This window comes from Apis dorsata, unplaced genomic scaffold, assembly GCF_000469605.1.
Source record: "Apis dorsata unplaced genomic scaffold, Apis dorsata 1.3 scaffold_254, whole genome shotgun sequence".
Classification (NCBI taxonomy): Eukaryota; Metazoa; Arthropoda; class Insecta; order Hymenoptera; family Apidae; genus Apis; species Apis dorsata.
In genome coordinates, this window is record NW_006263532.1 from 413,771 (window position 1) to 426,802 (window position 13,032).

A 13,032-nucleotide genomic window follows, 5' to 3' on the forward strand; every position below is an offset into this window, starting at 1 on the left:
CGATCTGTCTCTGTCGTAATTTCTTATATAACGAACGCGATTCGAATGGAACGCGAGTATTAAATAAATGTTAAATAAATCCACTCGTGCCTGTCGGTGAAGTTTAATTACTGGAGACCGTTCGAACCGCTTCATCCAATTCCATCTTCGTAGAATTCTAATTATCGAGCGTGCGATTTATTTTATGGGGCGAGGCGTATAAATTTTCACAAGGTGGAGCGCATCTGTTTGAAAACTTGTCAAACGTTACGCCGGTTGATATAAATTCAGAAACTTTGTGAAATTTTCACGCGGGAGACGAGAAAAAGAGAGAAAGAGAGGGAGGGAGGGAGGGAGGGAGGGAGAAGGAGAGAAACCCTTTCTCCCCAGTTATGTTTCACATGACTGATCCGAATATCACGGTCGGGCGTGCCCTATACACGTCTAGTACCTCGTAATTTATGTTCACAATCAGACCAGCATCCATCGAAGGATATATGGGTGCGTGCAAACAGGCAGCAACGAGCATATACAAAGTGATCATACCATCTCAGAAGTCTGTGCACAGGGATGATGCTACGGGGACAAATGTTGTACAACAACAACAACGCTTTGACTTTGATATCGATCGAGACCGTCCACCACGATTGGCATAGCCACGAGCAATTAATTTGCCACGAAAATGATGAACCATTCCTCGATCGAAACTTAAAAGGACCTTAGTTAGTTAGCAAGCATAATTTACGTTTAAACGATATAATTACGTTTATCGATGATCTAATAATCGGTGGCAATTATAAAATTTGCAAACGGTGCGATTAAAGGAGGAAAAATAAACGATAAACGAGGAAAATCGATGGAAATTTTATACGTTCCTTAACTCATTATTAATTCTGCCAGTATAAATAATTTTTTTTAATGTCTTTTACAAGTTCGCGATTTATACTTTGCAATTCTTGAGCAACTTTGAAATAATTTTGCATAAATTTCAATTCTGTCTGGATCGTATTATATTTCTATGACAAACCATCGATTTCGCCAATATTGAGTTTTCTTTTCCATTTTCTTGCGATGATTCGGAAGAATCGGTTAACATATCCGTTCAATTCTTTTTTTATTTCCATTTTCACGAACTTTAATTCAATTTAATCAAGAACAATCGTCAAATAAATCTTTTTCACGCTTGAAAAAGAAATTTCCAACGTAAACGTTATATTTCCAATTTTCTTTTTTCGTGGGTGCGAGGAATCGATGAAATGATATTAAAAAAATTGGATAATTTGTCGTTAAAACGATCATTGAACATTTCGCTTGGAAGCGAATTATTATTTTCTTACTGGAACGGGAACGATGCGTAATTGCAGCATATTTTACGAGTTTGTACCAACGTCCCCAGGAATTCTCGTTATTAATCCAGCTCATTAACGCGGCGCACTAACGTAGGAGTATTGTATGACGTATTTATGGGATCCAAAGAGAAGACGTTGGGATTAAGCGAAATTAATTGGTCTTTTCAAAGATCGAAAAGAAAAAACGTTGGAATTGAAATTTAAAGTGAAAGGTAAATGAATTTTTATGCGTGAAGAACCGAGAAAGAATGTAAAAATATAGATGAACTTTGAACATTTCGCGTTTCGTGCCCTACGTCCTATTTTTACGAGCAATTATCGTTAAATGTATACGTATTTATGCGATATATGTTGCGGCTTTGCGTTGCCGACCACGATGCATCGTCGATTCACGCGTTCTTCAACGCGAAACACAAAACCGCGAATGTGACATATGCTCCTGCCGACAACGTTTTATCCTCGGGATCTCGAAACTTTAAACCCCTATAATACCTTGAAAAATGGTATGGTCGACGTGAAATAAAAGGCGTAGCCAAGACAACAGCTTCAACACGGTCATGCAAATAACTTTATGCCTGTGCTTTATTGCAATGTACTTGTAACGACGACACTTGATGGCCGACCAAGATGCACATGTAAATTTCATTCCGTCAACTTTCATGATCGTGAATGAAAATTATCCTCTATCTCTGGTATACGATCCTCGAGCCAAACTTGAAGTTTTGATGAGAGTAGATCTGGCAAAATTGAACGGCAAGCTACTTTAAAATTTTATTTTTCTATTATTATTATTTTATTTCTCTATTAGATTGGTGTTTGTTTAGAATTTGGGAGCAGTGCTGTTAGAGTTTGTTTCGAAGAAGAGAAAATTGAATAATAAAAAGAATTTTAATGAAAATATATATATATATTAGAATCTAAGATATTATTTTCCTATATTTTAAGTTGAAACAATAATGAATTAAATAGTGTAATAATTAATAAAATGAATAGCAATAAGTAAATATTATTTGGCAAAATGATGTACAAAGATATAACTAATTTCTCGCAATTTTTTATATGATAATATACGGTTTTGTTTTGTCAATTATGAAAGTTTCTCAGTGGAGCACATGGAATAGATAATTTACTCGAAGTTTTGTTCTGTAAAGTTTCACGCGGACAACGCCCGCACAGAAATGAATAATTAACGTAACAAAACGGAGCAACGTACCGAGTTAGTCAGCCGTGGTCTGTCGTTCTTGAGGTAAAGATCTCCCGTGGGGAGCATTAATTACGTCCAATTGTAGGTCTATTTCGTTCGACTCTTTCTCCAGTTGCGGCGCGTAATTCAATAAGAAAGATTATCCATTCGAGACAAAATCAGTCCTTTATCTTATAACGTACGTATAATTTGTCATATAATCTGATATTTTCATCGAACGAATTTACTAATTCCATTCAATTGTCAATAGAATATTTGTAAAACAAATTGCAACTTTTAATTCCTTAAAATTTTCGATAATCAATGTTATTCCAATTAATCAATTACAATGAACACTTCATACATCCTTTAGAAACGTTCCAAAACGAAATATGCAAATGAAAACTCAGATATAAAATAAATAACGATAGTCATCTTATACGATGATGCTTTTTTTCTTCTATTTCTTTTTCAAGCATAGCAACTTTCCCACAAAAGTGTTGCAAACATTGCAATTTCGAACCCTCTCGAAACAGGATCGAAATGCGAATTCAGCCAACGATAGTCTCTCTCGCATCGTTAATCGGCCTTCTGCATTGTCGGCAACGAAAGCATGTAATTTCATCGCCTTCTTCGTATCATTCGAGCTGAACGGGTGTAAGTTGCAGGTGCAACGTTCCATGCATAAAACTCTGTTACACGAGCAATTCTGTCCAGACGAACTTAACAACTTGCAAGCGGACTAATTTCATTATCCGTCTGACGATTCCTTCCATTTTCTTTTCTTTTTTTTTTTTCAAATTCTATTCTCTCGACATGAATCATTCCTATATTATAAATAACTGTGCAATATGGAAGACGAATTTATTAATTTTTGTTTTCCATAATTAATGAAAGCAATGATTTTCGATTCAATTATTAAGATATTAAATGCGGTAATTGAAATCAATGAATAATTATTCACACATGTGAACAGTATCATTTTTCAGAAACTTTGATAATTACGATAATGGAAATTCTTCAAAATTTGCGATAATTAAGAAACCATTATCATGTTTTTACACAGTAAAATCTTTATCTTGACGAGGAGTCAACAAGTCATGATAATAATAAACAAAAACTATTATTATTTTTCTAAAAAATCCCCTAATTGTAGATCAATATATCAAAACTTGAAAGATAATTAACGAGCTTGTGTATCATGCGATTCACGATTCAGGTAATAACATTTTATTAAATTATCGATAATTCCATGATAGAGAAGCTTTTCAAGCTGTCAGAAGAATAACCGGTGAACTTAATCAAATTCCGAGCCAAAGGTTGGGGAATGGTTGAAGAATAATTTCCAGTAGCTGGGAAGAAAGTCTGTGATATCGAGCGTGAACTATCTCTCTTATCATTTATCATTGGAACAGCAAAGAGGACGATAATCATCCCGTGGAGTCGATGATGTTTTGGGATTTTATCCGTGAAAATTCACATGGATGGATTAGATTAGCATAAGCCACTACGCCGATTTAACAATTTCAATTCGCCCATTGGAAATCTCTCCCTCTTTTCAAATCCAAGTAATTAAAGAGTTTGTAATTAATGCATATTATCACCGGCGAATCTCGAGGATTCGTTTTATCCAATTTGCCACCAACGGCAAGTCGGCTAATTTCAATTGCTGGTCACGTTCTCACGACACGTCGTTTTCACGCTTTTTACACGTATCATAGCTCTTCATTACTTGATCCTTTTTTTTTTATCCGCAGATACCTTATCTCTATTTTCAAAGGCCTATCCTTTCAGTCAAAGATTTGGATTTCATTATTTCATATAATACACTTTCCACCGTAATTATTATTAATTACGACAACGAATTTATCGTGATAATAATAATTTATTTCAATATATTTTTAAAGAATGTTTGATGTTTGCAATAGAATTTCAATTTCTATGATCAATTACTGGAAATGGAAATTATTATTATCATCGTTAATACAAATAAGTACAAATAAAATGGAATCATAATTTTTATTAGTTGCGTGATTCGATGCAACGAGGCAAAAGATTAATCGATTTCTATTTGCCGGAGGAATATAAATACACGCATAATTATATTTCAAATAACTAGATATCAATTTCATACGTGTATCAAATATCGAAAATTATAAATATTGTAATAATACAAAACGAAGATACAACCAATTTATTCCGACGAGAATAAATCGTGCCGTCTAACTTTTCAATTTATTGAAAATCATACGTCACTGGATGTTATTGGAAGATTGGGCTGCGTGACAAGCATGGCAAAGAAATACACAAGGTGTCTGGTAAAGAATAATACAACTTCTACGTATAAAAATAATATCGAGAGAAAGATGATACTTTCTGATTTGAAAAATTTGTCAAAATACAGAAGAATGTAATTAATTACGTACCAATCGATTATTGGTAGAGTTCTATTATTCAAGAAAATTAAAATTGAACGGAAAATGATCAAAATCGATATATTCGAAATTTGATATTCCCGAAAATTTAATTTTAAAATGAACGAATATTATTCTACATTTATTTTCTCGCGTGAAAATCCAATCCAAAATTAACACATTTCCTTGCTCTCTACTTTGATAATATCACTTTGACAAATGTTCGAATTCAATTTTCTTCGAAACGAAGTTCCCGACGATAAAAATTTTATTTTACTCTATTCTTATCTTTCATTCATTTCTGTACGTAGAACCATCTCTTTATCTCACTCTGTATATATGCCTGGCGACGAATTGGCAGGTAGCAGTAACGACAGGTGAGAAAGCGGAATGGGAGGCCATCTGTTAGTTTCAGAATAAAGTAGCCGGCGCAGGTCGATCGTAACAAAACCTCCAGGTAGCGCTTACGGCGAAGAAATCACCGTCGGGGAGAAAGTGCATTCGCATGGTGCAATCGATGCGCGTTCATTTAAACTTGACACTTACAACCGAGCCCCTCATTCGTGAGGGGAAACCGGTTCGTTGTAGCCAACGATGGAGCCACGTAACCGATTACGCGAGAATTTGATCGATCTCGAGGAAAATCGGTGTCGCGAAAGAATGGTGTCCCCTCTTTGGTGATAATTGGCACGATCGAATTGGTTGAAAATTGAGCTTGTTGCGTAATAATCGATCCGGGGTATCATCGGTTTGTAACGTCGAAATGAAACTTTCTCCCAAAGTTTACGATATTTTCACGTGTATAGATTATTATATTCTTGTTTAGGAAGAGTTGCAACGGTTAAATACATCGAGAAAGTTTCGATTTAACGTCCACGCTTGCTGTTAACTCTGATTTTGCGTATTTTGAGTTGCAACCTGTTTTCGTGGTATATTTAAATAACACGCGATTAAAAGAGATTAAAAATATTACCACCTTTTTCAACAGACGAGAGAATTATTATGTTAATATTTTTTGTGGAAATTACGTTATGCTAATTACATCGAAACAATAACGTCGTTGATTAAAGATAATAGCAGCAATTCTTTAAAAAAAAAATAAATTTCGCGACCCGCAAAATTTATTTTAGAATCTGAATTGAATTGGAGGTAAATAATTGCACCTTGATTGGAAATTTTAAAAAGGATGATGAAAATTGAAAAGCAAAAACGATTGATTGGAAAGAACGATTGATCGTGATCGAAACGAGTAATTACTTTGTCGATTCGATCAAGCATTTGTCAAATGAATAGCAATTGTCGCGTTCAATCGCAATTCTAGATTTCGAAGGTTTCTATGAATTGCCGATAAATTTGAAGACCAAATAATCATTTGTCGTGTTAATTTCGATCCTTTGAACATTAATATCATTTGCATAGATATATATATATATATTTGCAATATATATATATATATATATATATACCGACATATCTGGTATAATGTCACGTATCAAATCTAAAGTCAAACTCTCCGATATCTAATGTTTGATGTCGTACTTGTACAAGCAATGATTGAACGAAACGAATGAGGTATATTTGCACACGTGAAAATATATTTACATACGTGCATTGTGCAAGAGGAAAATTCAGATTTCATTCGCTGGTGAATTATCAACAGCAGAAATTTATATCAACGATGAGAATTTTTATGAAAATGAAGAACCTCGATACACGGATAAAAGATTGAGATAAATACGAGAGAAAGTTTAACGAGAAATAATTAAGCCATCTTTGATATAATACGGAATCAAATAATTTATTCGTTAAAATGTTTCTTGAAATTACTGCCAACAAGCATTTCTTTTTTTTTTTTTTTTTGTAATTCCATAAATTGAAAAAATTACCGATGACTTCAAAGGAACATTTCCTTCCACTGAAAAGAACGGATTACTTTTTATACTGTGGAGAAAAACTAATATCCGTGAACTCGTTGAAAACCAACGATTGCGACCAAGAGGGAGAACCCGCTCTTGCTCTTGATATTTACAGAATGACATTTCCAAAGATTAATAACCCAAACCTTCGTTGCTATGTCGATATGTACATGAAATATGAAATTAAACCACATGAAATCAATCGATACACAATCCTTCGACGTTACATAATACATAGTTGTTGCCTATTTTTTTTTTCTTTTCTTTTTTTTATCGCAAGTGGATATTGTCTTTCGGAAACGAATTTGAAAAAAAAAAAAAGAAAAGAAAAAAAGATATATGAACGAGATCGTAGTTGTATTTCGGAAACACGCGAGAAGTTCGATAAAAAAAGGAAGAGAACAATCTATTCACCCATTCGTGAAAAAGAAGATAAAAGAGAAAAATGGCAATCGTATAAAACGAATCCGACAAAGTATTGTTATGTAAAATCACGATGATATAAAAATAAAAAAGACATTTATGCATATACATAGACATTTTTTTCGAGCGCCTTTTAATCCATAGAAAAAATTCTAAATCTACATCGAAATGAATCCTAACATCGACCGAATATATCAAGACTTATACTTTAAATAGGATTGATCTCTTCACATAATTCGAGAGGAATTATTCTCTCCATTCCTTTTTTCACAATATAATGTTTCAACAAAAATTCACCGAAGCATATCCTCGTGACATCCACCACCCACGTGAAATACACAAGAGAGAGGATTGTTCTCCGGAAACTTGTACGATTTAAAAAAGAGCATAGAGAGAACGCAGGAAGATAGAAAGAACAAAACTTTGCGGAAGCTTCCTCTTGGATTAACTGTTTCGCCATAGCCCGCGAAGAGAGAAACTTGCCTCGTAATGCGCGATTTAAAATTCAGAAAACACGCGATCCATACTTGAGAGCATGGCTATTCGAAAATTTCCTGCGACCAAGAAACCACTTTTGTACGAATTTTGTAAATAAATTTTTCTTTATATGCCAAATTGAACGAAAAATTGCATTTTCCTTCCTTCCTTACGCGATTATTCATTTCACATTCGTATTCCCTTTTCCGCCTGTGATCTCGTTTCACGTATAAGGGGGAGCATTGATTTTCGCTCTCTCTTAATCAATTTTGATACGCACTGTCCGTGTTCGACCAATCGTTACTAATACGCTTTGAGAGACCAAGCATAACCACGATTTTATAATATTTGATTAAATATCGGTTTTTCACAATCAGTGTCGAGTTTCATTTATATATAATAGAGAGATTACGGTCCCTGCTGAGTCGAGCCACGGATTTATACGATTATTTATACGATATATGATTATTCAGATCGTATTTGTAAAAAGGATATCTAGCAGTAAAAAATTAAAGTCCTTTTTTTGTTTCGATGTCTCAATCGTTTTCGAGATATATAAAGTGTCAAAGTTTAGTATTTAAGACAGTGCGAAAATTATGAATGGACTCACGATCCAGTGACCTATATCTTTTCTTGGAAATAGTTACTACGTTCTTCTAGGAATAATGTCTCTTGTCTGGAGTTTGGGATGTATCAGTTTTAGAAATACGAGTAAATAACGAGGATAGAGATACTAAACGATTAAAAAATTATCTTTCCACAGTGAATTATCTAGGCAATCGGATGTTGTATATATAAATCAAAAAATTTATAAGGAAAAAATTCAGTATTTCTAACGATCGTTCACTCGTTGACTCGAAAGACATTATTTTCGAAATTCTAGCTGTTCAAAGTTTTCCTAATTTTAACACGCTTTCTATCGTGTTTTAATTACGTGATAATTTCTGTTTTGCTGTTTTGGAATATTGAATTGTTAAACTTTCAAACATTTTAGTTGAATGCGCTTTCCTTTCCTCTTCGAGGAACCGAGCATAATAACTCATCGTGATTCCATAAAATTTAATTAAACATTACTTTTTTACAATCCAACTCCTCCTCGAATTTCATTTCATCCGTAATAACGATCATATCGTTGTTACTGTTCCTGCTATTCTTGTCTATACTTTCGATATAAACTTGAGATACGCGCGAGCATCGTCGTAAATGCCTCTTTGCCCATCGGTTCGGATGTATTCTCGAATTCCGCGTGGGCCACGCGTGGGCGACTTTACGCGCGTATCACAACCGGTTCGGCGAACGTGCGATTACATCGCATTACACTTGGCGCGTTTGTACGGTTGTCGCTCGAGGGCGTCTTTCGAGTTTCCGCACATTCTGCCAGCTATAAAATGACGGCGGCATTTAGGTGAAAGCACGCGACAAATGTCACGCCTTTGTTGATCTATAAATCGTGTCAAAGATTGGTATTACGATCGTTTCGAGGATACTCATGGGTTTTTGAACGACGCAGTTTTTAGCGCCGCGATATTTTTTTATCGATCAATGGGCGAGCCATAAACTCGCCAGCCATTTTTAATGTTGCCTAAAAGAACGGTGGTTGTTGGGAAGAAATTACGAATTAAGTTCACTGCGATCGTAAATTACGAATGTAATTACGATGCATGAATGTGACCTCGATAAGTTATGCGATCTCGATAAGTTGTATCGGAGCGTTGATATCATTATATCGTTAATAACGGTGGATTGCATAGGGCGTAATATCCCCATGTTAAAAATAGCTTTAAAAATCATTTTAAAGTCACTAACGGGTTTCATAAAATGCAAGAGATAGATATTTAAGAAATGGTTCAGAAGTACTTCTTTCTTCGAAAATTTGTCGAATTAAATGAAATATATATTGTACATCTATATCTAATATTCTGATGTGATTGAACATCATTTAATCTCCATTCCCGTTTTTAATGTTGTAAGTACACATATAAAAATTTTGTAGATGAATACGATTTTTTTACAATCGTCGTTTTGCAACATATATTTCCAGATAATCGAGGATCCCATTTATTTATCACTCTTACGTATAATTTGATCCGATAGGTTGATTAAAATATCAGTAACTGAAACAAATACACGTTGATTCACCCAAAGAATGGAATATCTATCGAAACGTGTACTGCGAGTGACGTCTACCGAGATTGCACCATTAGTAATACGATCTATGGACTATCGCTCACTGTAAGGTAAATGGTATAATGGGGGACGAAGTAATTGAACTTGTAGAAAATTGGATTCTATTAACCATCAGATTGTGCTAACTGACGCTGAATAAGTCACGACAAGTTTTATGTAAATTCAGTGAATATCGTGGAAGCTGCGCAACACACCTTCGTACAATTTTTGATAGAGGAAGTCAAGTGGAATATTTTTTGTGAGTTGCGTTGTTTTCTAACAACGAGCGCGCAGTAAATATCGATCGACCTGTATCGTTGGAAACGAGATTACAAGTGAAACGGAATAATTCTCGTGCGTAATACGGGAAAGAATTTAAACGGCGACCAATTAAAAGATCAATTGAACTTCTGAAAAATTCAGCTTTCGTTTCCTGCATACCAATGAAGATAATTCTCGTTACGTTAAGAAATATAAAGCACAGAGTGTTAATATATTCGCGAAAGACAATTCGAACAAATTTTTAATGAATTAAATTCTCAAATCTCTGGACTCGAGTCAAAGATATTCCACAAATGTATTAACACTCAGTATAATAAAATATATATTTAAATTTTAACGATTAAAATAATTTTATCGTACTTGGAAAGAATTATAATAATAACTTACCCGTTGTGCGTCAAGAAGGACTTAGGCAACGATAGTGACCGCTGATGAGGATCCAAGGATCCGTCCGCCGACAGAGTATCCTCACCCCTCGTTGGAGCGCTTCCAGGCCTGGACAGCATTCCATCTTTCGGCGGCTCCATCAACGTCTTCAGAGAACCAATCACCGCATCCTCCATGGGAGTTGACGCACCCGAGCTCTTCGCATTCCTCGGACTCTTGGTCACGGTTCGATCGGACGTGGTCACCCAAATGTCGCTACTCGAGGATGACGAGGTAGCCGAGGAGGACGCTGCGTGGCCGCTCGGCGATCTACTCGCTATATTCTTCCCTTGAACCGGCGACACCTTTCTATCCTTGCTCTCACAACCCTCGAAACTGCCCGAACTGAATTCCGCTTTCTGATAATACCTATGATATTCCCTCTTATCCACGCTCGAGCCGTTCCCGTTAGATCCTTCCAGGGACGACCATCGACTCGACTGTTTCAACACGCTCTTCGGTTGCCTCTCCTGATATTTGGCCGCGCTGCTGTTACTCCGATCACGAGTAGCCCGATTCTTTCGGGACGCGTCACGATCGCGAAATTCACGATCGTCCATTCGCTCCAACGATGCTGGAGACGAGCTGGCGCTACCTCTGCTCGCGTGGCTGCTTCCAGCGTCCGTGGGGAGCCTCTGATGAGCCGGGTAACTCTGGGATAACTTCATGAATACCGGAGCTTGGTTGGGGGAGTAAAGAGTGTCTCTCTGCGAGCAATGCGGCCAGAAATCGCACGTGCTGCTGTTGCAGCGCAACTTCGTGTCGGGACTGATGCAGAAGTCATGGTTCGTGGACGCGGGATTCGCATTCGGGGTCGTTGCTCCCCTTTGAAGCGTTTTAGGTCGCCTCGATTGTTGCTGCTGCTGCTGTTGTTGTTGTTGTTGTTGTTGCGTTTGCTGCTGTGGCTGCTGCGACTGTTGTTGCATGGACGATCCGGTGGATTTGGAAGATTGCTGGTGTTTAGAGGAGATAAAGTAAACATCGTAAGTGTTGGGATTACTCCTCTGCCTTTGCTCCTGGCCATCCTCGCGACGCTCGAAGCGACACGATAGCAGGCTTCTGGCTATCGCGCGGCTCCTCGTACCGTAAAGGAACTCGGTTACAGCCTCGGTCTCACGGAGCAATTCCTCGTTCAACGCGTTCTCGGTTGACTGCGCTTTTCCTAGAAAACAGGCACAAACGATACGTTGGAACAGCGGTAAAGAAAACGAAGCGCGGAAAGGAATGAAATTCGAACGCTCGAAAGTGTTCTTACAGTAGAATTCCTTTGTTCCAAGTCGAATACGTTTCTTACGATATACTCGATTATATGTATATAATAAGCGAATGTACGTGATAACACGATATATCAATCGTTTAATTCGAAGAAAAAAGAATTTAATGTGAATAACGTAAAGAATATCTTACTGTTCTGAAGAGCATGGCGTTTCCTCTCGTTCCCTCGATCGCTGGAAATTTTCACAACCAATCTGTGGGGCTCGTTAGATTCCCTCGAATGTTCCCTGTTCAATGGCGCGGCGGCGCTCGGAGACCTTTTCTCCGGCAATTGAAGACTTCTCGACCTTCTCACCCGCGACTGATGAGAATCCGGAGACGCTTGCGTCGTCCTCGCGCTCTGATGTTGCCTAGAAGCGTTGCTACGTCTGAAAGGGTTCGGTGTCGGCGATCTGCCCTGTCTGTCCGTGCTGCTCGACGACGAGGAGGAGGAAGACGGCGAGTTGAACGACAACTTGCCGGATTCCGACGATCCCGGCGATCTTCTTAATCCCTGTTGACTCCTGTGATGTCGGCTCTGCCTGTTCGGCGAGATCCTCTCCCCATTGGCGCGGATAGATTCCGTGGACGAATTCAACGCTATTATCGAGGAGGAGACGAGGCTTAGATTCAACGAGGAGCTCGGATTGTCGTCCTCGTCGTCCCCGTCGTCGTACCCTTCCACCGAGGAATCCGTGTTCTCCGCCAATCTGGGCATAGTCGATCTCGTCACGCAACTATCCAGACTTCTGAAACCCACCGACGACGAGGACGAGCTCGACGATTCAAGATAACGTTGCACGAATTGCGACCTCCTCGAGGAAGACTGATCCTCCAACGACTTGGCTTGCGCCATTCTGTACTGTTGTTGTTGCTGCTGCTGCTGCTGTTGTTGTTGTTGTTGTTGTTGCTGCTGCTGCTGTTGACCGCCGCTGTTCTGCCTCCGAGCTCTGGACGGCGTGCTCGAGGATTTTCGAGACGTGGGCGGCAAGGAACTCCAATTGACTTGATGCGGGGGCGAAGGTGGAGGGCTGATGATATCACTGTCCACTATGGCGTTGGATCGAGGGAGGAAAGGAGGTTTCCCGTAATTGTTGCGCCCCGAAGAATGTTTGGAGGAGGTTCTCTTCCCGACCGCATCCTGGAACGCCGGTGGCGGGGAT

The 13,032-nt window shown here is 37.9% G+C and overlaps 2 protein-coding genes across 4 annotated transcripts in view; both read right to left on the reverse strand.

Moving 5' to 3' along the window:
• Window positions 1-12,980, reverse strand: part of LOC102677107 — an 89,804-nt gene extending 76,824 nt beyond the window's left edge. Inside the window, exons 1-2 of one of the 3 annotated variants that reach the window (XM_006616175.2) lie at window positions 12,023-12,980; window positions 10,577-11,777 (exon numbers count right to left, since the gene is read on the reverse strand). In XM_006616175.2, the coding sequence (XP_006616238.1) occupies window positions 10,577-11,777; window positions 12,023-12,725 (1,904 nt within the window). In that variant the 5' untranslated portion in view covers window positions 12,726-12,980. The remainder of the gene's footprint in view (window positions 1-10,576; window positions 11,778-12,022) is intronic. The other 2 variants (XM_006616176.2, XM_031510683.1) reach the window with 2 other exon arrangements.
• LOC116185695 overlaps window positions 12,910-13,032 on the reverse strand; it is a gene marked incomplete at its 5' end in the record, with an annotated part of 767 nt that continues 644 nt past the window's right edge. Inside the window, one exon of the mRNA XM_031510689.1 lies at window positions 12,910-13,032. Within this exon, the coding sequence (XP_031366549.1) occupies window positions 12,910-13,032 (123 nt within the window).